Here is a 24,880-nt window from a genome sequence, read left to right on the forward strand (position 1 = left end):
AGGTGACATGAGTGATGACAGGTGACATAGGGGCGATGAGAGGTGACATGAGTGATGACAAGTGACATAGGGGCGATGAGAGGTGACATAGGGGCGATGAGAGGTGACATAGGGGCGATGAGAGGTGACATGAGTGATGAGAGGTGACATAGGGGCGATGAGGGGTGACATAGGGGCGATGAGAGGTGACATAGGGGCGATGAGAGGTGACATTGGGGTGATGAGAGGTGACATAGGGGCGATGAGAGGTGACATAGGGGTGATGAGAGGTGACATGAGTGATGACAGGTGACATAGGGGCGATGAGAGGTGACATAGGGGCGATGAGAGGTGACATAGGGGTCATGAGAGGTGACATAGGGGTGATGAGAGGTGACATAGGGGTGATGAGAGGTGACATGAGTGATGACAAGTGACATAGGGGCGATGAGAGGTGACATAGGGGCGATGAGAGGTGACATAGGGGCGATGAGAGGTGACATAGGGGTGATGAGAGGTGACATAGGGGCGATGAGAGGTGACATAGGGGCGATGAGAGGTGACATGAGTGATGAGAGGTGACATAGGGGTGATGAGAGGTGACATAGGGGCGATGAGAGGTGACATAGGGGTGATGAGAGGTGACATAGGGGCGATGAGAGGTGACATAGGGGCGATGAGAGGTGACATAGGGGCGATGAGAGGTGACATAGGGGTCATGAGAGGTGACATAGGGGTGATGAGAGGTGACATAGGGGTGATGAGAGGTGACATAGGGGCGATGAGAGGCGACATAGGGGTCATGAGAGGTGACATAGGGGTGATGAGAGGTGACATAGGGGCGATGAGAGGTGACATAGGGGTCATGAGAGGTGACATAGGGGCGATGAGAGGTGACATGATTGATGAGAGGTGACATAGGGGCGATGAGAGGTGACATAGGGGTCATGAGAGGTGACATAGGGGCGATGAGAGGTGACATAGGGGTCATGAGAGGTAACATAGGGGCGATGAGAGGTGACATAGGGGTCATGAGAGGTGACATAGGGGCGATGAGAGGTGACATGATTGATGAGAGGTGACATAGGGGCGATGAGAGGTGACATGAGTGATGAGAGGTGACATAGGGGCGATGAGAGGTGACATAGGGGCGATGAGAGGTGACATAGGGGCGATGAGAGGTGACATAGGGGTGATGAGAGGTGACATAGGGGCGATGAGAGGTGACATAGGGGCGATGAGAGGTGACATAGGGGTGATGAGAGGTGACATAGGGGCGATGAGAGGTGACATGAGTAATGACAGGTGACATAGGGGCGATCAGAGGTGACATGAGTGATGACAGGTGACATAGGGGCGATGAGAGGTGACATGAGTGATGACAAGTGACATAGGGGCGATGAGAGGTGACATAGGGGCGATGAGAGGTGACATGAGTGATGAGAGGTGACATAGGGGCGATGAGGGGTGACATAGGGGCGATGAGAGGTGACATTGGGGTGATGAGAGGTGACATAGGGGCGATGAGAGGTGACATGAGTGATGAGAGGTGACATAGGGGCGATGAGGGGTGACATAGGGGCGATGAGAGGTGACATAGGGGCGATGAGAGGTGACATTGGGGTGATGAGAGGTGACATAGGGGCGATGAGAGGTGACATAGGGGTGATGAGAGGTGACATGAGTGATGACAGGTGACATAGGGGTGATGAGAGGTGACATAGGGGCGATGAGAGGTGACATGAGTGATGACAGGTGACATAGGGGTGATGAGAGGTGACATAGGGGCGATGAGAGGTGACATGAGTGATGACAGATGACATAGGGGTGATGAGAGGTGACATAGGGGCGATGAGAGGTGACATTGGGGCGATGAGAGGTGACATAGGGGCGATGAGAGGTGACATAGGGGTGATGAGAGGTGACATGAGTGATGAGAGGTGACATAGGGGCGATGAGAGGTGACATAGGGGCGATGAGAGGTAACATAGGGGCTAGGAGAGGTGACATGAGTGATGAGAGGTGACATGGGGGTGATGAGAGGTGACATGAGTGATGAGAGGTGACATAGGGGTGATGAGAGGTGACATAGGGGCGATGAGGGGTGACATAGGGGCGATGAGAGGTGACATAGGGGCGATGAGAGGTGACATAGGGGTGATGAGAGGTGACATGAGTGATGAGAGGTGACATAGGGGTGATGAGAGGTGACATGAGTGATGACAGGTGACAAAGGGGTGATAAGAGGTGACATAGGGGCGATTAGAGGTGACATAAGGGCGATGAGAGGTGACATAGGGGTCATGAGAGGTGACATAGGGGCGATGAGAGGTGACATAGGGGTCATGAGAGGTGACATAGGGGCGATGAGAGGTGACATAGGGGTCATGAGAGGTGACAAAGGGGCGATAAGAGGTGACATAGGGGTGATGAGGGGTGACATAGCTGTGATGAGAGGTAACATAGGGGCGATGAGAGGTGAGATAGGGGCGATGAGAGGTGACATAGGGGTGATGAGAGGTGACTTAGGGGCGGAGAGGTGACATAGGGGTCATGAGAGGTGACATAGGGGTCATGAGAGGTGACATAGGGGTGATGAGAGGTGACATAGGGGCGATGAGAGGTGACATAGGGGTGATGAGAGGTGACATAGGGGTGAATTAAGTTTACATAGGGCCGATGAGTGGTGACATAATGGTCATGACAGGTGACATACAGGCGATGAGTGATGAGATAGGGGCGATTAGAGGTGACATAGGGGTCATGAGAGGTGACTTAGGGGCGGAGAGGTGACATAGGGGTCATGAGAGGTGACATAGGGGCGATGAGAGGTGACATAGGGATCATGAGAGGTGACATAGTGGTTATGAGAGGTGACATAGGGGTCATGAGAGGTGACATAGGTGTCATGAGAGGTGACATAGGGGCGATGAGAGGTGACAAAGGGGCGATAAGAGGTTACATAGGGGTGATGAGGGGTGACATAGCTGTGATGAGAGGTAACATTGGGGCGATGAGAGGTGACATAGGGGTGAATTAAGTTTACATAGGGCCGATGAGTGGTGACATAGGGGTCATGAGAGGTGACATAGGGGTCATGAGAGGTGACATAGGGGTCATGAGAGGTGACATAGGGGTCATGAGAGGTGACATAGGGGCGATGAGAGGTGACATAGGGGTCATGAAAGGTGACTTAGGTGGTGGAGAGGTGACATAGGGGTCATGAGAGATGACTTAAGGGCGGAGAGGTGACATAGGGGTCATGACAGGTGACATGCAGGCGGTGAGTGATGAGTTAGGGGCGAATAGAGTTGACATAGGGGCGATGAGAAGTGACATAGGGGTCATGAGAATGTGACATAGGGGCGATGAGAGGTGACATAGGGGTCATGAGAATGTGACATAGGGGCGATGAGAGGTGACATGGGGGCGATGAATGATGAGATCGTGGCGATGAGAGGTGACATAAGGGCGATAAGAGGTGACATAGGGGTGATGAGGGGTGACATAGGGATGATGAGTGGTGAGATAGGGGCGATGAGAAGTGACATAGGCGTCATGAGAGGTGACATGGAGGTCATGAGAGGTGACACAGGCGATGTTGGGTGACATAGGGGTCATGAGAGGTAACATAGGGTTGATGAAAGGTGACATAGGGGCGATGAGAGGTAACATAGGGGTGATGAAAGGTGACATAGGGGCGATGAGAGGTGACATAGGGGCGATGAGAGGTGACAGAGGCGATGAGAGGTGACATAGGGGTGATGAGAGGTGACATATGGGTCATGAGAGGTGACATAGGGGTGATGAGAGGTGACATAGGGGTCATGAGAGGTGACATAGGGGCGATGAGAGGTGACATAGGGGTGATGAGAGGTGACATAGGGGTCATGAGAGGTTAAATAGGGGTCATGAGAGGTTAAATAGGGGCGATGAGAGGTGACTTAGGGGAGATGATAGGTAACATAGGGGCGATGAGATGTGACATAGGGGCGATGAGAGGTGACATAGGGGCGATGAGAGGTGACATACGGGCGATGAGAGGTAACATAGGGGCGATGAGGGGTGACATGGGGTGATGAGAGGTGACATAGAGGTCATGTGAGGTTAAATTGGGGCGATGAGAGGTGACATAGGGGCGATGAGAGGTGACATAGGGGCGATGAGAGGTGACATAGGGGTCATGAGAGGTGACATAGGGGTCATGAGAGGTGACATAGGGGCGATGAGAGGTGACATAGGGGTGATGAGAGTTGACATAGGGGCGATGAGAGGTGACATAGGGGCGATGAGAGGTGATATGAGTGCTGAGAGGGGACATAGGGGCAATGAGAGGCGACATGAGTGATGAGAGGTGACATAGGGGCGATGAGAGGTGACATAGGGGCGATGAGAGGTGACATAGGGGCGATGGGAGGTGACATAGGGGTGATGAGAGGCGACATGAGTGATGACAGTTGACATAGGGGCGATGAGAGGTGACATAGGGGCGATGAGAGGTGACATAGGGGCGATGAGAGGTGACATAGGGGTCATGAGAGGTGACATAGGGGTCATGAGAGGTGACATAGGGGCGATTAGAGGTGACATAGGGGTCATGAGAGGTGACATAGGGGTGATGAAGGGTGACATAGGGGCGATGAGAGGTGACATAAGGGCGATGAGAGGTGACATAGGGGTCATGAGAGGTGACATAGGGGTGATGAGAGGTGACATAGGGGTGATGAGAGGTGACATAGGGGTCATGAGAGGTGACATAGGGGTGATGAGAGGTGACATAGGGGCGATGAGAGGTGACATAGGGGTCATGAGAGGTGACATAGGGGCGATGAGAGGTGACATGATTGATGAGAGGTGACATAGGGGTGATGACAGGTGACATAGGGGCGATGAGAGGTGACATAGGGGTGATGAGAGGTGACATAGGGGCGATGAGAGGTGACATAGGGGCGATGAGAGGTGACATGAGTGATGAGAGGTGACATTGGGGCGATGAGAGGTGACATAGGGGTCATGAGAGGTGACATGAGTGATGACAGGTGACATAGGGGCGATGAGAGGTGACATAGGGGCGATGAGAGGTGACATGATTGATGAGAGGTGACATAGGGGTGATGACAGGTGACATAGGGGCGATGAGAGGTGACATAGGGGTGATGAGAGGTGACATAGGGGCGATGAGAGGTGACATAGGGGCGATGAGAGGTGACATAGGGGCGATGAGAGGTGACATAGGGGCGATGAGAGGTGACATAGGGGTCATGAGAGGTGACATGAGTGATGACAGGTGACATAGGGGCGATGAGAGGTGACATAGGGGCGATGAGAGGTGACATGATTGATGAGAGGTGACATAGGTGTGATGACAGGTGACATAGGGGCGATGAGAGGTGACATAGGGGTGATGAGAGGTGACATAGGGGCGATGAGAGGTGACATAGGGGCGATGAGAGGCGACATGAGTGATGAGGGGTGACATAGGGGCGATGACAGGTGACATGAGTGATGAGAGGTGACATAGGGGCGATGAGAGGTGACATAGGGGCGATGAGAGGTGACATGAGTGATGACAGGTGACATAGGGGCGATGAGAGGCGACATGAGTGATGACAGGTGACATAGGGGCAATGAGAGGTGACATAGGGGCGATGAGAGGTGACATAGGGGCGATGAGAGGTGACATGAGTGATGAGAGGTGACATAGGGGTGATGAGAGGTGACATAGGGGCGATTAGAGGTGACATAGGGGTGATGAAGGGTGACATAGGGGCGATGAGAGGTGACATAAGGGCGATGAGAGGTGACATAAGGGCGATGAGAGGTGACATAGGGGTGATGAGAGGTGACATAGGGGCGATGAGAGGTGACATGAGTGATGAGAGGTGACATAGGGGTGATGAGAGGTGACATAGGGGCGATTAGAGGTGACATAGGGGTGATGAGAGGTGACATAGGGGTGATGAGAGGTGACATAGGGGCGATGAGAGGTGACATAGGGGTCATGAGAGGTGACATAGGGGCGATGAGGGGTGACATAGGGGCGATGAGAGGTGACATAGGGGCGATGAGAGGTGACATAGGGGCGATGAGAGGTGACATGAGTGATGAGAGGTGACATAGGGGTGATGAGAGGTGACATGAGTGATGACAGGTGACATAGGGGCGATAAGAGGTGACATAGGGGCGATGAGAGGTGACATGAGTGATGACAGGTGACATAGGGGCGATGAGAGGTGACATAGGGGCGATGAGAGGTGACATAGGGGTGATGAGAGGTGACATGAGTGATGAGAGGTGACATAGGGGTGATGAGAGGTGACATGAGTGATGACAGGTGACATAGGGGCGATAAGAGGTGACATAGGGGCGATGAGAGGTGACATGATTGATGAGAGGTGACATAGGGGTGATGACAGGTGACATAGGGGCGATGAGAGGTGACATAGGGGTGATGAGAGGTGACATAGGGGCGATGAGAGGTGACATGAGTGATGACAGGTGACATAGGGGCGATGAGAGGTGACATAGGGGCGATGAGAGGTGACATAGGGGCGATGAGAGGTGACATGAGTGATGAGAGGTGACATAGGGGCGATGAGAGGTGACATAGGGGCGATGAGAGGTGACATGATTGATGAGAGGTGACATAGGGGTGATGAGAGGTGACATAGGGGCGATGAGAGGTGACATAGGGGTGATGAGAGGTGACATGATTGATGAGAGGTGACATAGGGGTGATGACAGGTGACATAGGGGCGATGAGAGGTGACATAGGGGTGATGAGAGGTGACATAGGGGTGATGACAGGTGACATAGGGGCGATGAGAGGTGACATAGGGGTGATGAGAGGTGACATAGGGGCGATGAGAGGTGACATAGGGGCGATGAGAGGTGACATAGGGGTGATGAGAGGTGACATGAGTGATGAGAGGTGACATAGGGGCGATGAGAGGTGACATAGGGGCGATGAGAGGTGACATAGGGGCGATGAGAGGTGACATAGGGGCGATGACAGGTGACATGAGTGATGAGAGGTGACATAGGGGCGATGAGAGGTGACATAGGGGCGATGAGAGGTGACATGAGTGATGACAGGTGACATAGGGGCGATGAGAGGCGACATGAGTGATGACAGGTGACATAGGGGCGATGAGAGGTGACATAGGGGCGATGAGAGGTGACATAGGGGTCATGAGAGGTGACATAGGGGTCGTGAGAGGTTACATAGGGGCGATGAGAGGTGACATAGGGGCGATGAGAGGTGACATGAGTGATGAGAGGTGACATAGGGGTGATCAGATGTGACATAGGGGCGATGAGAGGTGACATAGGGGTCATGAGAGGTGATATAGGGGTGATGAGAGGTGACATAGGGGTCATGAGAGGTGACATAGGGGCGATGAGAGGTGACATGAGTGATGAGAGGTGACATAGGGGCGATGAGAGGTGACATGAGTGATGACAGGTGACATAGGGGCGATGAGAGGTGACATGAGTGATGAGAGGTGACATAGGGGTGATGAGAGGTGACATAGGGGTGATGAGAGGTGACATGAGTGATGAGAGGTGACATAGGGGTGATGAGAGGTGACATAGGGGTGATGACAGGTGACATAGGGGCGATGAGAGGTGACATAGGGGCGATGAGAGGTGACATAGGGGCGATGAGAGGTGACATAGGGGCGATGAGAGGTGACATGAGTGATGACAGGGGACATAGGGGCGATGAGAGGTGACATGAGTGATGACAGGTGACATAGGGGCGATGAGAGGTGACATGAGTGATGACAGGTGACATAGGGGCGATGAGAGGTGACATAGGGGCGATGAGAGGTGACATAGGGGTCATGAGAGGTGACATAGGGGCGATGAGAGGTGACATGGGTGATGAGAGGTGACATGAGTGATGAGAGGTGACATAGGGGCGATGAGAGGTGACATAGGGGTGATGAGAGGTGACATGAGTGATGAGAGGTGACATAGGGGTGATGAGAGATGACATAGGGGTGATGGGAGGTGACATAGGGGCGATGAGAGGTGACATAGGGGCGATGAGAGGCGACATAGGGGTCATGAGAGGTGACATAGGGGCGATGAGAGGTGACATAGGGGCGATGAGAGGTGACATAGGAGTCATGAGAGGTGACATAGGGGCGATGAGAGGTGACATGAGTGATGAGAGGTGACATAGGGGCGATGAGAGGTGACATGAGTGATGACAGGTGACATAGGGGCGATGAGAGGTGACATGAGTGATGAGAGGTGACATAGGGGTGTTGAGAGGTGACATAGGGGCGATGAGAGGTGACATGAGTGATGAGAGGTGACATAGGGGTGATGAGAGGTGACATAGGGGCGATGAGGGGTGACATAGGGGCGATGAGAGGTGACATAGGGGCGATGAGAGGTGACATAGGGGTGATGAGGGGTGACATAGGGGTGATGAGAGGTGACATAGGGGCGATGAGGGGTGACATAGGGGTCATGAGAGGTGACATAGGGGTGATGAGAGGTGACATAGGGGCGATGAGAGGTGACATGAGTGATGAGAGGTGACATAGGGGTGATGAGAGGTGACATAGGGGCGATGAGGGGTGACATAGGGGCGATGAGAGGTGACATAGGGGCGATGAGAGGTGACATAGGGGTGATGAGAGGTGACATGAGTGATGACAGGTGACATAGGGGTGATGAGAGGTGACATAGGGGTGATGAGAGGTGGCATGAGTGATGACAGGTGACATAGGGGCGATGAGAGGTGACATAGGGGTGATGAGAGGTGACATGAGTGATGACAGGTGACATAGGGGCGATGAGAGGTGACATAGGGGCGATGAGAGGTCACATAGGGGCGATGAGAGGTGACATAGGGGTGATGAGAGGTGACATGAGTGATGACAGGTGACATAGGGTCGATGAGAGGTGACATAGGGGCGATGAGAGGTGACATGAGTGATGAGAGGTTACATAGGGGCGATGAGAGGTGACATAGGGGCGATGAGAGGTGACATAGGGGCGATGAGAGGTGACATGAGTGATGACAGGTGACATAGGGGCGATGAGAGGTGACATGAGTGATGACAGGTGACATAGGGGCGATTAGAGGTGACATGAGTGATGAGAGGTGACATAGGGGCGATGAGAGGTGATATAGGGGCGATGAGAGGTGACATAGGGGTCATTAGAGGTGACATAGGGGCGATGAGAGGTGACATAGGGGCGATGAGAGGTGACATAGGGGCTAGGAGAGGTGACATAGGGGCGATGAGTGGTGACATAGGGGCGATGAGAGGTGACATAGGGGCGATGAGAGGTGACATGAGTGATGAGAGGTGACATAGGGGCGATGAGAGGTGACATAGGGGCGATGAGAGGTGACATGAGTGATGAGAGGTGACATAGGGGTGATGAGAGGTGACATAGGGGCGATGAGAGGTGACATAGGGGCGATGAGAGGTGACATAGGGGTGATGAGAGGTGACATAGGGGTGATGAGAGGTGACATAGGGGTGATGAGAGGTGACATAGGGGCGATGAGAGGTGACATAGGGGTGATGAGAGGTGACATAGGGGTGATGATGTCATGGAAATTTTGTATTGTTGGTCGAACTTTAAATGTGTCATGTATTCGTGTTATTCATATGTCTCTCGTGTGGCTTAATTAAAGCTCTGAAGGCTGCAATTGGGCCATGCCATGTACAATGTATGTATTACAGTACTCAGCTTGGTAGTGGATGAGATGGCAGATCTGCGCTTATAGACCGGCGTGTATACCACCACGGCATTCCATGCGAATGCTGCTGTCAGTAGACCGTGGGCCTGTATCCACATATCAGCAGCATGGTACCACGTGGGCTTCATAACGCAATGCGCAAGCGGTGTGAACTCCACGTGTAGGCTTATGCATATCTTACAACCCATTACCAACTTGAAACTGTACCTTGGATGGATGTGTTTTAATAAAGATCGTATCGGGCCCATCCAGGTACAGACTGATATTTTTAGGGAGTGCTTGTGCAGAGAAATTTACATACCAATAGAAGCTAGTAGGACAGGAAATATGACCTCAGATGGCTCATAGGGGGGAAGGGGAGGAAGTCTGCTGACCTCAGAAGACTCATGGGGGAGGACCAGTGATAGATAATAGCAAAGGCTATGCTCCAATTGGAATGTATATCCTCTGTATAGGCAATCCCCATTGTATTGTTTGGTGGGAGGGATTGACTTTATTCATGTGGGGGGCATGTGTGTATTCTTAATAAAACAGAGAGCTGAGCCTAAAATCAGCCCTTATGTGGATTGCAACCAGCCTTAGAGTGTCGTGTGATCATTCTAGGGTAACGGAGCTCCATCACCCACAAATTCAACAGAACCAAAGTATTTGGATGGGCAGGAATCGTGTAGTTTGGCTGCAGTCGTGGTAAGCGAGATTCGCACAGCTTTATGGGGGATTTCTGCGCATCCAACTGCGAGTACTCACGGTAAGGAGAAATTCGTTAAAGCGAATTTCCAAGACAGTTTGGCGAGCCTGGTGGATACTAACGCGTATTCTTGCGTAGCTAACCTAGAACGAGGGGGGAATGGCCATCATGAACTAGCAAAAAGTATGCCGGCACATTTCAGGTCTCTCTGCCATTAAGAGGATCGCTTTTTGCGTGTTCGTGTGGCTGATTTCGCTCTCTGTTAGCTAACAAGAAATACCGCTTAACAAGGACCTCGTTTTTTGTCCTAAACTCTTGATTTGTGGGTGAAAAAGACGAGGGTTTGTCTCTGCTGAGAGCAGCAGGGGGGGTGGGTTTGGTTGGCTGGATTTGGTCAAGTTTAAAAATCTTCCAACCAAAAATTAAACGGGTATATGTTTTAGTGGGTAAAAGTTGTTGCATAGTGTTAGGTAAGTATTTGTGGGCTGTAGGTACTGTGGTGATTGCTTTACCCCCTCCACGTGAGGTAATTATTACAGTGCTGAAAGGCTTAGGTTAATTGTTAACTGTTGTAAGATCTCTGTGTGTATGTGATCTGTACAATGTTTTGTGGTACTACTGCTCCCAGCAAGCATGCAGCAGGGGGTCCTTTCTGTTACATGTGCATGTTAGTGTGATATGTTGGTGTTTTATGTCCGTTCTGTGATTGTGCCCAAATTGTGTTGTATGTGTGCTTCATATTGTTGTGTAATTGTCCAGTGTATGTTCTGTCTAAAAGTCTGTTTTATGTAAGAGGCAATTTTGAGGCTAGAGTCTGCCGTGTGCTCCTCTGTGGGGGGTCATTCTAGTATCTGCCATGTGCTCCTCTGTGGGGGGTCATTCTAGTATCTGCCATGTGCTCCTCTGTGGGGGGTCATTCTAGTATCTGCCATGTGCTCCTCTGTGGGGGGTCATTTTCTTGACTAAACCACATGGACTCCTTTTGTTTGGTGGCCATTTTGTTGGCTACCAAATGTGCAGTAATCTCTATGCAATGTGCATGAAGTTTCCTATATGCATTTGACCCATATTGTGTTTTTTAATCCAAATTTTTTACAGTTTCATTTGTTTGCTTTTAGCTTTAAATTTGCGTATTGCCAGCCAATTTAAAGTGTATTAAGCGAGTTTTCCCTTCACGTGTTCCACATTTAATGAGCGCGGTGTAGTCTGGGTTTTTGCACATAGATTTCTTGTATAGTGATTATGTTTTTCTTGTGTTTTTCCTGTTAAAAGTAGTTCCTTATTGTAAAGCGGGTTTGTTTTAAGCTGCTGTGTCGCGTGTTTCACGTCCAGCAGACTTTTTGTGTAAACGGTTCTAGGTGGTTGCAGTAAAGATTGCGTGTATAACGTGGATCGTTTAGCGGTGCTGATAGGAGTGATTTTTGCGTCAGCAACAAGGTTACTTTTGGCGCAGTTTTTCGGTTTACCTCTGTGTAATTGTTTTACTGTGAAACGTCCCGTGTTTTTCATAAGGATCCACTTTGTCCTTTTTAACAGTTTTTCAGGTTGAAAAAGGGTTTTTCTGTGTGTATTAGGAAAGTTTTTTTTTTTCTTTACACAAATTTCCTAAAGGTCAGTTAGCAGGTTTCTGCCCAACCAGTGACCCCTAAGTAACATCCAAGAACCCCTCTTTTTGTTTTGACTTGTGTTAGCTACTGTGTGCAGGGAGAGAAAAGCCACTTTCATCATTGTGCGGTGTGGCCTGCCAAACACAGTGGGTGATGAGAACCACATAAATTACGCTGTGCGAGTGGGCGGTCCAGGGAAGTCCTGGTTACCACAAACACTTCGGGTGGTCAGGATCACACAAATTGCGCTGTGGGAGTGGGAGGTGTGCTCTTAGTCTGACCGCCACTTGATGCGCTTCGGGTGATCGATAAGTATCACATAAATTACGCTGTGCTGGGAAAGTGGTGGAATCAGGCCTCTCGGTAGGATCCCACCGAGTGCTCCAGGGGGTAAACAGGTACCCGGACGCGGGATATATACCAGTGACTAGTCACGATGGGCAGTAGTCAGTCCATGAAGAGAGAGGGGGAACCAGCCCTCTTCAGGGTAAGGACAGCTGCACAACTGATGAAGGTGAGTTTGGGGGGGAAGTCTACAGAACCCCTCAAAAGGTGGAATAAATGGTCGAAGGGTACCAGATGGGAAATTCCCCGGGAAGGTACATTTGACGCATGGAGGTGGGAAAAATTCATCTCTGAATTTGAACCACGGATGCAGGCGTCAGAACTAGAGATCGCACAGCTATGGCTTCACAGGTCAATCCAATTAGGGAGGCAGGGCATACATAAACTGGTGTCTGTCCGGAAGAACCAGGTGATGTATACCTGGCCTCCAGAGGGAATAAAACAGGAGGATCCAGTGTCAGAGGTGGAAGAAGCTCTTTCAGGGCTGACTCTACTAAGGCAGGCAGGATCAGGGTCTGCTGGGGTTCCCCAACAACCAACAGTGGCTGAGATAAGTATAACTGCACCTGTCTCTTCTGTTAGTGACGTCACTCTTGACATACCTTCTGTGTCTTCTGTCTCTATGCCTCAGCCTCTGCCTCTACCTCTCCCTTCTCCCTGCTTCACCCCAGCTCCTTCTGTTTCCAACTATGAAGCCTTCTCAACAACCGATTTGCAGACTATCTGTGAATCAAGGGGAATAGACACCCGGTTAAAAAACAGGGCGGATTGCATCAAAGCGCTACGAACCACTGATCAGACCCCTGCCCCCCAGCTATACCCTGATCTGAGGGACCTCAAACCTGAAGGTGCAGTAAGCGAGGTGGTTAATCTAAGCCCACCGATGATGCTGGGTCAGCCCTTGCACTCTTCCCGGACCGAGGCCTATCCAGTCAGGGTGCAGCAATTTGAAGGTCCTCCCAATGCACAGGGGGAACGGACTTTAGGGGAACGGGTAGTTTGGCATGTCCCCTTCACCCCGGCAGAGATCCGCACTATTCTGGCTGAGCTCCCGGACTATCGAGTCAATCCGAGAGGATTTGCTCGAATGTTTGGACAAAACCAGTTCAGCTATGGTATGAGCGGGTCAGATTGTGCACAGATCCTACGGGCAAAGGTGGGCATGGAAGTGGCCAGTACAGTGATTGCAGGGTGCTCTATAACCACGCATGAGGAGATGACTTCAGGGGGCAAAGAGTTCTGTACACAGCTAAAGGCAAAGCTTCCAGAAATGTATGGTGCTACCTCTACTACGGACATGATGAAGCTCACCCAGGGTCCTAATGAGGAAAGCGCCTGCTTCTGGCGCCGTCTCAAGCAGACGGCACTGGATGCAGATCTGGAAGTTGGACCTGATGCTCCAACTGAAGGGGTAAAGGTGACCGCGACGCACATTCTGTTGCGGGCCAAATTTTTGGAAGGCATCGATACTAAAATTCGGGAAAGGCTGGTTCTGGCCCGACCCGAATATAATGAGATGTCTATCCCTGCTATCCTTTCCACTCTTGCGGCAATAGAGAGGGAAATGGATAGAAGAAAACAAGACAAGGCCAAAGTTCTTATGTCCCAGACCCCACACGAAAAACCAAGGGATCTGGGTCACAGGAAGGATAGGCCCCCACCCAGGTGCTTCCAGTGCCACCAAACGGGGCACATGAGGAGGAGCTGTCCCCAATTACCTAAAGGTCGGTGGCAGTTCATTCCTGATGAGTCCTCCGCCCCTATGACCACCATGGTAAGTAACTCCTATGAATTCTCATAGGAAGTTGACAAATCGGTGTCGGCCCAGATCCATCTTTTTCTAGAGGAATTAAAATATCCCCTCCCTTGCCTCACTGACACCGGTGCAGCAAGAACGGTCCTGCGAAAACAGGACATCCAAGGCAAGGTACCCCTCTCAGGGGAAAGCCCTCCTAACCCCTACTAACCTCACTATCAAACGATGCACTATTCTTAACCCAGCTTCTCTTCTTCCTGTGTCGGAAGATGAGAAGGGGGGGGAGGACAGCAATGACAGTGCTGAATTTTGCAACACGACTAACAATACTAACACCTCTTCTGCTAACATGTCTTCTTTGTCCACTACTAATCTCTCTTCCAAAGGACACGACTGCATTTCTTTGGTGGAACTGGAGTCAGCGGCGACACACCCCGTATCACCCCGAGAGTAGCGGTAAGGTTGAACGTCTTCCGATACCCAAAAACCTTGGCCTGAGTGTCTCCCCATTGCCCTCTATTCCATCCGGAATGCCCCTCGGCAACCACATGGGCTGTCACCCTACGAGGTGTTGTTTGGGGGACCTCCCAAAACAGGGTTGTACTTTCCTCAACAGTTGTCGTCTTTGCATTCACAGCTTACAGGTTATGTGCAATCTCTGCAACGGGAGCTGCAGAAGATACACCATCGGGTTCGCGAATCGCTCCCCGATCCAAATACAATAACAGGTGTTCTTTCTATTGAGCCAGGTGATTGGGTCGTCCTAAAGAAACATCAAAGAACCGCACTCGAGCCACGGTTCACCGGACCATACCAAGTCCAGCTGACGACACCTACCTCACTCAAGCTCGAGGGACGAGACAACTGGGTGCACGCAAGCCACTGCAAGAAGCTTTTCAGCTACACCAGAGAATGAGGGGTGTCATTTTCCTTTTTCTTTTTGTTTGTATGTCATACATGTGTGTGAACGGAGGAAAAGACGGCAGATACCCCAACCTTTTATTTAAAATGCACCTGCGTTTAGCCAGAACCGCCAACAAAACCAACTGTTGGGTATGCTCTAAGCCCCCACCCAGTCATCACATGTCCGCAATGGCCGCTGTTCATGCCCTATATGACATCCGCGTCGGCATGAAAAAGCAAGGGACCCCTGGTCAGCCCCCACGTAGACATTTATCGGTAGAACTTAATGACACATTTTTAGCAGGTAACATCAGTTTCAGCACCAATATTAGCTCTAGCTCCTGTAGGGCCCTCGTCAGTCCATTATGGGTAACTGGGCAGCTAGGCAGCCCTCAGGTGTGCTTTAACATCAGCTTTGGCACAGGTAACAAGTTTGTTGGGACTACCACCTGCGAGGGAGGTATAACTGTCAATCTGACTAACCAGACTTCCCTTCTGAGTAACCACACTGACCGACCAGACCACGTGTGTTGGAAGGACGGATGTGATGTGCAGACTGAGGGAGCAATCCCCCAGTCTGTGCAACTGTTGCTCAGTGCCAGAGGCCGAACGAGGAACTCCTCCTGTTCTGCTCTGACAGGTCCATACTATTTTCTGTGTGGTTCGGCAGCCTATAGAACATTTCCCCAGAACGCGAAAGGTTCGTGTGCCCTCATAAAGCTAGTCCCCGCATCCTATGTAGTGATGGACCATGAAGAGTTGATGGTCCACAAGAAGGTAAGGATGGCAGGGAGAGTTCGCAGGGAGCTGTTCTCTGAGGGCGACCAGGCATGGGCTTGGTTCCCCTCATGGACAGGATGGGGAATAGAACTTATGAAGCGCCTGAACAATTTTTCTGTCATCGTGGATAGTATGTTTAACGAGACCGTAGAGGCTGTCAGAGAAATTGCCCAAGAACAACGACAGATGGGAATTTTAGTGCTTCAGGAGAAGATGGCCCTCGATTATCTTTTAGCCGCCAAAGGGGGGTTCTGTGAGTTCATCGGAGAGGATTGTTGTACTTGGATAGAAGACACCGATGACAAGGTCCAGGCCCATATGGACAAAGTTAGTGAACTACAGGGAAAAGCTAGAGCTATAGCTAGTGAGGGTTGGAATCCGTTCAAGGGTTTGGGAGGATTGGGAGATTTCCTGTTCTCCATCGGATCTTGGTTGAAGGAAGTGGGAGTGTATATCCTGATGCTTCTCTTTTTCATCTGCCTTTTATATGCCGCGGTGAGATGTTCCTGTTGCCTCATCGACCGTGTAAACCAAGCTCGGGCAGACGACCACATCTCCATGCCCGCTCCTGGGATCCCACTCCAACCACTGATCGGAGGAAGACCTCACCAACCATCCACCTTCTCTACAGATTACGTCCTGGCTTCCCTCTAATTTATCTCTCTGAAGACCACATTCTCCAAGACCTTCAAGCAAGCTTCAAGCCTCATCATTATTTGTGTCTGCGATTTGGAAAACTGTCTGGGTCGAGACCAGCCTTGTGTGGCCCCGTCTGCAGGGGCAATTTGAGAATCTGTTGCTGGATCTCCCCAGACCACCGTGGGATCACAAGCTTTATTCATACCACAAGTCTGTTTGTGGTTTTTGCAAGAGCCTTCCTGTAGTGAAGGTTCCAACGCTCTTGAGGATCATCGCTTCAATCAAGCCTGTTTGCGTCGAGTCTGCGTCGGGTCTTGTTGTTTCAGGTACCCCATGGAGCTTTATTCTCAGGGACAACTACAGGAACTCTTTGAAGTTTGAGACTACACCCATCAAGCTGAAGAAGATCAAGAAGGGACACGAGGAGAATATGATAAAACAGGAGGGAATGTCATGGAAATTTTGTATTGTTGGTCGAACTTTAAATGTGTCATGTATTCGTGTTATTCATATGTCTCTCGTGTGGCTTAATTAAAGCTCTGAAGGCTGCAATTGGGCCATGCCATGTACAATGTATGTATTACAGTACTCAGCTTGGTAGTGGATGAGATGGCAGATCTGCGCTTATAGACCGGCGTGTATACCACCACGGCATTCCATGCGAATGCTGCTGTCAGTAGACCGTGGGCCTGTATCCACATATCAGCAGCATGGTACCACGTGGGCTTCATAACGCAATGCGCAAGCGGTGTGAACTCCACGTGTAGGCTTATGCATATCTTACAACCCATTACCAACTTGAAACTGTACCTTGGATGGATGTGTTTTAATAAAGATCGTATCGGGCCCATCCAGGTACAGACTGATATTTTTAGGGAGTGCTTGTGCAGAGAAATTTACATACCAATAGAAGCTAGTAGGACAGGAAATATGACCTCAGATGGCTCATAGGGGGGAAGGGGAGGAAGTCTGCTGACCTCAGAAGACTCATGGGGGAGGACCAGTGATAGATAATAGCAAAGGCTATGCTCCAATTGGAATGTACATCCTGTGTATAGGCACTCCCCATTGCATTGTTCGGTGGGAGGGGATTGACTTTATTCATGTGGGGGGCATGTGTGTATTCTTAATAAAACAGAGAGCTGAGCCTAAAATCAGCCCTTATGTGGATTGCAACCAGCCTTAGAGTGTCGTGTGATCATTCTAGGGTAACGGAGCTCCATCACCCACAAATTCAACAGAACCAAAGTATTTGGATGGGCAGGAATCGTGTAGTTTGGCTGCAGTCGTGGTAAGCGAGATTCGCACAGCTTTATGGGGGATTTCTGCGCATCCAACTGCGAGTACTCACGGTAAGGAGAAATTCGTTAAAGCGAATTTCCAAGACAATGAGAGGTGACATAGGGGCGATGAGAGGTGACATAGGGGCGATGAGAGGTGACATGAGTGATGACAGGTGACATAAGGGCGATGAGAGGCGACATGAGTGATGACAGTTGACATAGGGGCGATGAGAGGTGACATAGGGGCGATGAGAGGTGACATAGGGGCGATGAGAGGTGACATAGGGGTCATGAGAGGTGACATAGGGGTCATGAGAGGTGACATAGGGGCGATTAGAGGTGACATAGGGGTCATGAGAGGTGACATAGGGGCGATGAGAGGTGACATAGGGGCGATGAGAGGTGACATAGGGGTGATGAAGGGTGACATAGGGGCGATCAGAGGTGACATAAGGGCGATGAGAGGTGACATAGGGGTCATGAGAGGTGACATAGGGGTGATGAGAGGTGACATAGGGGTGATGAGAGGTGACATAGGGGCGATGAGAGGCGACATAGGGGTCATGAGAGGTGACATAGGGGTGATGAGAGGTGACATAGGGGCGATGAGAGGTGACATAGGGGTCATGAGAGGTGACATAGGGGCAATGAGAGGTGACATGATTGATGAGAGGTGACATAGGGGTGATGACAGGTGACATAAGGGCGATGAGAGGTGACATAGGGGCGATGAGAGGTGACATAGGGATGATGAGAGGTGACATGAGTGATGAGAGGTGACATAGGGGTGATGAGAGGTGACATGAGTGATGACAGGTGACATAGGGGCGATGAGAGGTGACATAGGGGCGATGAGAGGTGACATGATTGATGAGAGGTGACATAGGGGTGATGACAGGTGACATAGGGGCGATGAGAGGTGACATAGGGGCGATGGGAGGTGACATAGGGGCGATGGGAGGTGACATAGGGGCGATGAGAGGTGACATAGGGGCGATGAGAGGTGACATAGGGGCGATGGGAGGTGACATAGGGGCGATGAGAGGTGACATGAGTGATGAGAGGTGACATAGGGGCGATGAGAGGTGACATAGGGGCGATGAGAGGTGACATAGGGGTGATGAGAGGTGACATGAGTGATGACAGGTGACATAGGGGCGATGAGAGGTGACATAGGGGCGATGAGAGGTGACATAGGGGTGATGACAGGTGACATAGGGGCGATGAGAGGTGACATAGGGGTGATGAGAGGTGACATAGGGGCGATGAGAGGTGACATAGGGGTGATGAGAGGTGACATGAGTGATGAGAGGTGACATAGGGGCGATGAGAGGTGACATAGGGGCGATGACAGCTGACATGAGTGATGAGAGGTGACATAGGGGCGATGAGAGGTGACATGGGGGCGATGAGAGGTGACATAGGGGCGATGAGAGGTGACATGAGTGATGACAGGTGACATAGGGGCAATGAGAGGTGACATAGGGGCGATGAGAGGTGACATAGGGGCGATTAGTGGTGACATAGGGGTCATGAGAGGTGACATAGGGGTGATGAGAGGTGACATAGGGGCGATGAGAGGTGACATAAGGGCGATGAGAGGTGACATAGGGGCGATGAGAGGTGACATGAGTGATGAGAGGTGACATAGGGGTGATGAGAGGTGACATAGGGGTCTTGAGAGGTGACATAGGGGCGATTAGAGGTGACATAGGGGTGATGAGAGGTGACATAGGGGTGATGAGAGGTGACATAGGGGCGATGAGAGGTGACATAGGGGTCATGAGAGGTGACATAGGGGCTATGAGGGGTGACATAGGGGCGAAGAGAGGTGACATAGGGGCGATGAGAGGTGACATAGGTGCGATGAGAGGTGACATAGGTGCGATGAGAGGTGACATAGGGGTGATGAGAGGTGACATAGGGGTGATGAGAGGTGACATGAGTGATGAGAGGTGACATAGGGGTGATGAGAGGTGACATAGGGGCGATGAGAGGTGACATAGGGGCGATGAGAGGTGACATAGGGGCGATGAGAGGTGACATAGGGGTGATGAGAGGTGACATAGGGGTGATGAGAGGTGACATGAGTGATGAGAGGTGACATAGGGGCGATGAGAGGTGACATAGGGGCGATGAGAGGTGACATAGGGGCGATGAGAGGTGACATGATTGATGAGAGGTGACATAGGGGTGATGACAGGTGACATAGGGGCGATGAGAGGTGACATAGGGGTGATGAGAGGTGACAAAGGGGCGATGAGGGGTGACATAGGGGTGATGAGAGGTGACATGAGTGATGACAGGTGACATAGGGGCGATGAGAGGTGACATAGGGGCGATGAGAGGTGACATGATTGATGAGAGGTGACATAGGGGTGATGACAGGTGACATAGGGGCGATGAGAGGTGACATAGGGGCGATGAGAGGTGACATAGGGGCGATGAGAGGTGACATGGGCGATGAGAGGTGACATAGGGGCGATGAGAGGTGACATAGGGGCGATGAGAGGTGACATGATTGATGAGAGGTGACATAGGGGTGATGACAGGTGACATAGGGGTGATGAGAGGTGACATAGGGGTGATGAGAGGTGACATAGGGGCGATGAGAGGTGACATAGGGGCGATGAGAGGTGACATAGGGGCGATGAGAGGTGACATGAGTGATGACAGGTGACATAGGGGCGATGAGAGGTGACATAGGGGCGATGAGAGGTGACATAGGGGCGATGAGAGGTGACATGAGTGATGAGAGGTGACATAGGGGCGATGAGAGGTGACATAGGGGCGATGAGAGGTGACATAGGGGCGATGAGAGGTGACATGATTGATGAGAGGTGACATAGGGGTGATGACAGGTGACATAGGGGCGATGAGAGGTGACAGGGGTGATGAGAGTTGACATGATTGATGAGAGGTGACATAGGGGTGATGACAGGTGACATAGGGGCGATGAGAGGTGACATAGGGGTGATGAGAGGTGACATAGGGGTGATGACAGGTGACATAGGGGCGATGGGAGGTGACATAGGGGTGATGAGAGGTGACATAGGGGCGATGAGAGGTGACATAGGGGTGATGAGAGGTGACATAGGGGTGATGAGAGGTGACATAGGGGTGATGAGAGGTGACATAGGGGTGATGAGAGGTGACATAGGGGTCTTGAGAGGTGACATAGGGGCGATTAGAGGTGACATAGGGGTGATGAGAGGTGACATAGGGGTGATGAGAGGTGACATAGGGGCGATGAGAGGTGACATAGGGGTCATGAGAGGTGACATAGGGGCGATGAGAGGTGACATAGGGGCGATGAGAGGTGACATAGGGGCGATGAGAGGTGACATGAGTCATGAGAGGTGACATAGGTGCGATGAGAGGTGACATGAGTGATGAGAGGTGACATAGGGGCGATGAAAGGTGACATGATTGATGAGAGGTGACATAGGGGTGATGAGAGGTGACATGAGTGATGAGAGGTGACATGGGGGTGATGAGAGGTGACATGAGTGATGAGAGGTGACATAGGGGTGATGAGAGGTGACATGAGTGATGAGAGGTGACATAGGGGTGATGAGAGGTGACATGAGTGATGAGAGGTGACATGGGGGTGATGAGAGGTGACATGAGTGATGAGAGGTGACATAGGGGCGATGAGAGGTGACATGATTGATGAGAGGTGACATAGGGGCGATGAGAGGTGACATGAGTGATGAGAGGTGACATAGGGGTGATGAGAGTTGACATAGGGGCGATGAGAGGTGACATAGGGGTCATGAGAGGTGATATAGGGGTGATGAGAGGTGACATAGGGGTCATGAGAGGTGACATAGGGGCGATGAGAGGTGACATGAGTGATGAGAGGTGACATAGGGGCGATGAGAGGTGACATGAGTGATGACAGGTGACATAGGGGCGATGAGAGGTGACATGAGTGATGAGAGGTGACATAGGGGTGATGAGAGGTGACATAGGGGCGATGAGAGGTGACATGAGTGATGAGAGGTGACATAGGGGTGATGAGAGGTGACATAGGGGCGATGAGAGGTGACATAGGGGTCATGAGAGGTGATATAGGGGTGATGAGAGGTGACATAGGGGTCATGAGAGGTGACATAGGGGCGATGAGAGGTGACATGAGTGATGAGAGGTGACATAGGGGCGATGAGAGGTGACATGAGTGATGACAGGTGACATAGGGGCGATGAGAGGTGACATGAGTGATGAGAGGTGACATAGGGGTGATGAGAGGTGACATAGGGGTGATGAGAGGTGACATGAGTGATGAGAGGTGACATAGGGGTGATGAGAGGTGACATAGGGGTGATGACAGGTGACATAGGGGCGATGAGAGGTGACATAGGGGCGATGAGAGGTGACATGAGTGATGACAGGTGACATAGGGGCGATGAGAGGTGACATGAGTGATGACAGGTGACATAGGGGCGATGAGAGGTGACATAGGGGCGATGAGAGGTGACATAGGGGTCATGAGAGGTGACATAGGGGCGATGAGAGGTGACATGGGTGATGAGAGGTGACATGAGTGATGAGAGGTGACATAGGGGCGATGAGAGGTGACATAGGGGTGATGAGAGGTGACATAGGGGCGATGAGAGGCGACATAGGGGTCATGAGAGGTGACATAGGGGCGATGAGAGGTGACATAGGGGCGATGAGAGGTGACATAGGGGTCATGAGAGGTGACATAGGGGCGATGAGAGGTGACATGAGTGATGAGAGGTGACATAGGGGCGATGAGAGGTGACATGAGTGATGACAGGTGACATAGGGGCGATGAGAGGTGACATGAGTGATGAGAGGTGACATAGGGGTGTTCAGAGGTGACATAGGGGCGATGAGAGGTGACATGAGTGATGAGAGGTGACATAGGGGTGATGAGAGGTGACATAGGGGCGATGAGGGGTGACATAGGGGCGATGAGAGGTGACATAGGGGCGATGAGAGGTGACATAGGGGTGATGAGGGGTGACATAGGGGTGATGAGAGGTGACATAGGGGCGATGAGGGGTGACATAGGGGTCATGAGAGGTGACATAGGGGTGATGAGAGGTGACATAGGGGCGATGAGAGGTGACATGAGTGATGAGAGGTGACATAGGGGTGATGAGAGGTGACATAGGGGCGATGAGGGGTGACATAGGGGCGATGAGAGGTGACATAGGGGCGATGAGAGGTGACATAGGGGTGATGAGAGGTGACATGAGTGATGACAGGTGACATAGGGGTGATGAGAGGTGACATAGGGGTGATGAGAGGTGACATGAGTGATGACAGGTGACATAGGGGCGATGAGAGGTGACATAGGGGTGATGAGAGGTGACATGAGTGATGACAGGTGACATAGGGGCGATGAGAGGTGACATAGGGGCGATGAGAGGTCACATAGGGGCGATGAGAGGTGACATAGGGGTGATGAGAGGTGACATGAGTGATGACAGGTGACATAGGGTCGATGAGAGGTGACATAGGGGCGATGAGAGGTGACATGAGTGATGAGAGGTGACATAGGGGCGATGAGAGGTGACATAGGGGCGATGAGAGGTGACATAGGGGCGATGAGAGGTGACATGAGTGATGACAGGTGACATAGGGGCGATGAGAGGTGACATGAGTGATGACAGGTGACATAGGGGCGATGAGAGGTGACATGAGTGATGAGAGGTGACATAGGGGCGATGAGAGGTGACATAGGGGCGATGAGAGGTGACATAGGGGTCATTAGAGGTGACATAGGGGCGATGAGAGGTGACATAGGGGCTAGGAGAGGTGACATAGGGGCGATGAGAGGTGACATAGGGGCGATGAGAGGTGACATGAGTGATGAGAGGTGACATAGGGGCGATGAGAGATGACATAGGGGCGATGAGAGGTGACATGAGTGATGAGAGGTGACATAGGGGCGATGAGAGGTGACATAGGGGTGATGAGAGGTGACATAGGGGCGATGAGAGGTGACATAGGGGCGATGAGAGGTGACATGAGTGATGACAGGTGACATAAGGGCGATGAGAGGCGACATGAGTGATGACAGTTGACATAGGGGCGATGAGAGGTGACATAGGGGCGATGAGAGGTGACATAGGGGCGATGAGAGGTGACATAGGGGTCATGAGAGGTGACATAGGGGTCATGAGAGGTGACATAGGGGCGATTAGAGGTGACATAGGGGTCATGAGAGGTGACATAGGGGCGATGAGAGGTGACATAGGGGCGATGAGAGGTGACATAGGGGTGATGAAGGGTGACATAGGGGCGATCAGAGGTGACATAAGGGCGATGAGAGGTGACATAGGGGTCATGAGAGGTGACATAGGGGTGATGAGAGGTGACATAGGGGCGATGAGAGGCGACATAGGGGTCATGAGAGGTGACATAGGGGTGATGAGAGGTGACATAGGGGCGATGAGAGGTGACATAGGGGTCATGAGAGGTGACATAGGGGCGATGAGAGGTGACATGATTGATGAGAGGTGACATAGGGGCGATGAGAGGTGACATAGGGGTCATGAGAGTTGACATAGGGGCGATGAGAGGTGACATGATTGATGAGAGGTGACATAGGGGTGATGACAGGTGACATAAGGGCGATGAGAGGTGACATAGGGGCGATGAGAGGTGACATAGGGGTGATGAGAGGTGACATGAGTGATGAGAGGTGACATAGGGGTGATGAGAGGTGACATGAGTGATGACAGGTGACATAGGGGCGATGAGAGGTGACATAGGGGCGATGAGAGGTGACATGATTGATGAGAGGTGACATAGGGGTGATGACAGGTGACATAGGGGCGATGAGAGGTGACATAGGGGCGATGGGAGGTGACATAGGGGCGATGAGAGGTGACATAGGGGCGATGAGAGGTGACATAGGGGCGATGGGAGGTGACATAGGGGCGATGAGAGGTGACATGAGTGATGAGAGGTGACATAGGGGCGATGAGAGGTGACATAGGGGCGATGAGAGGTGACATAGGGGTGATGAGAGGTGACATGAGTGATGACAGGTGACATAGGGGCGATGAGAGGTGACATAGGGGCGATGAGAGGTGACATGATTGATGAGAGGTGACATAGGGGTGATGACAGGTGACATAGGGGCGATGAGAGGTGACATAGGGGTGATGAGAGGTGACATAGGGGCGA

At 51.6% G+C, this 24,880-nt stretch overlaps 1 protein-coding gene across 7 annotated transcripts in view; it reads left to right on the forward strand.

Moving 5' to 3' along the window:
• The window catches only part of LOC149443916 (uncharacterized), a 443,717-nt gene that overhangs the window by 123,663 nt on the left and 295,174 nt on the right, over positions 1 to 24,880 (forward strand). Inside the window, exon 4 of one of the 7 annotated variants that reach the window (XM_089655137.1) lies at positions 14,854 to 17,609. The exons of 5 other annotated variants lie outside the window; for them this stretch is intronic. In XM_089655137.1, the coding sequence (XP_089511263.1) occupies positions 15,021 to 16,445 (1,425 nt within the window). In that variant the 5' untranslated portion in view covers positions 14,854 to 15,020 and the 3' untranslated portion in view covers positions 16,446 to 17,609. Of the gene's footprint in view, positions 1 to 14,853; positions 17,610 to 24,880 lie in introns of those variants that run through there. One more of the 7 variants, XM_089655136.1, reaches the window with a different exon arrangement.

This window comes from Staurois parvus, unplaced genomic scaffold, assembly GCF_062004578.1.
Source record: "Staurois parvus isolate SC_StPar_1 unplaced genomic scaffold, SC_StPar_1.0 ptg000826l, whole genome shotgun sequence".
NCBI lineage: Eukaryota > Metazoa > Chordata > Amphibia > Anura > Ranidae > Staurois > Staurois parvus.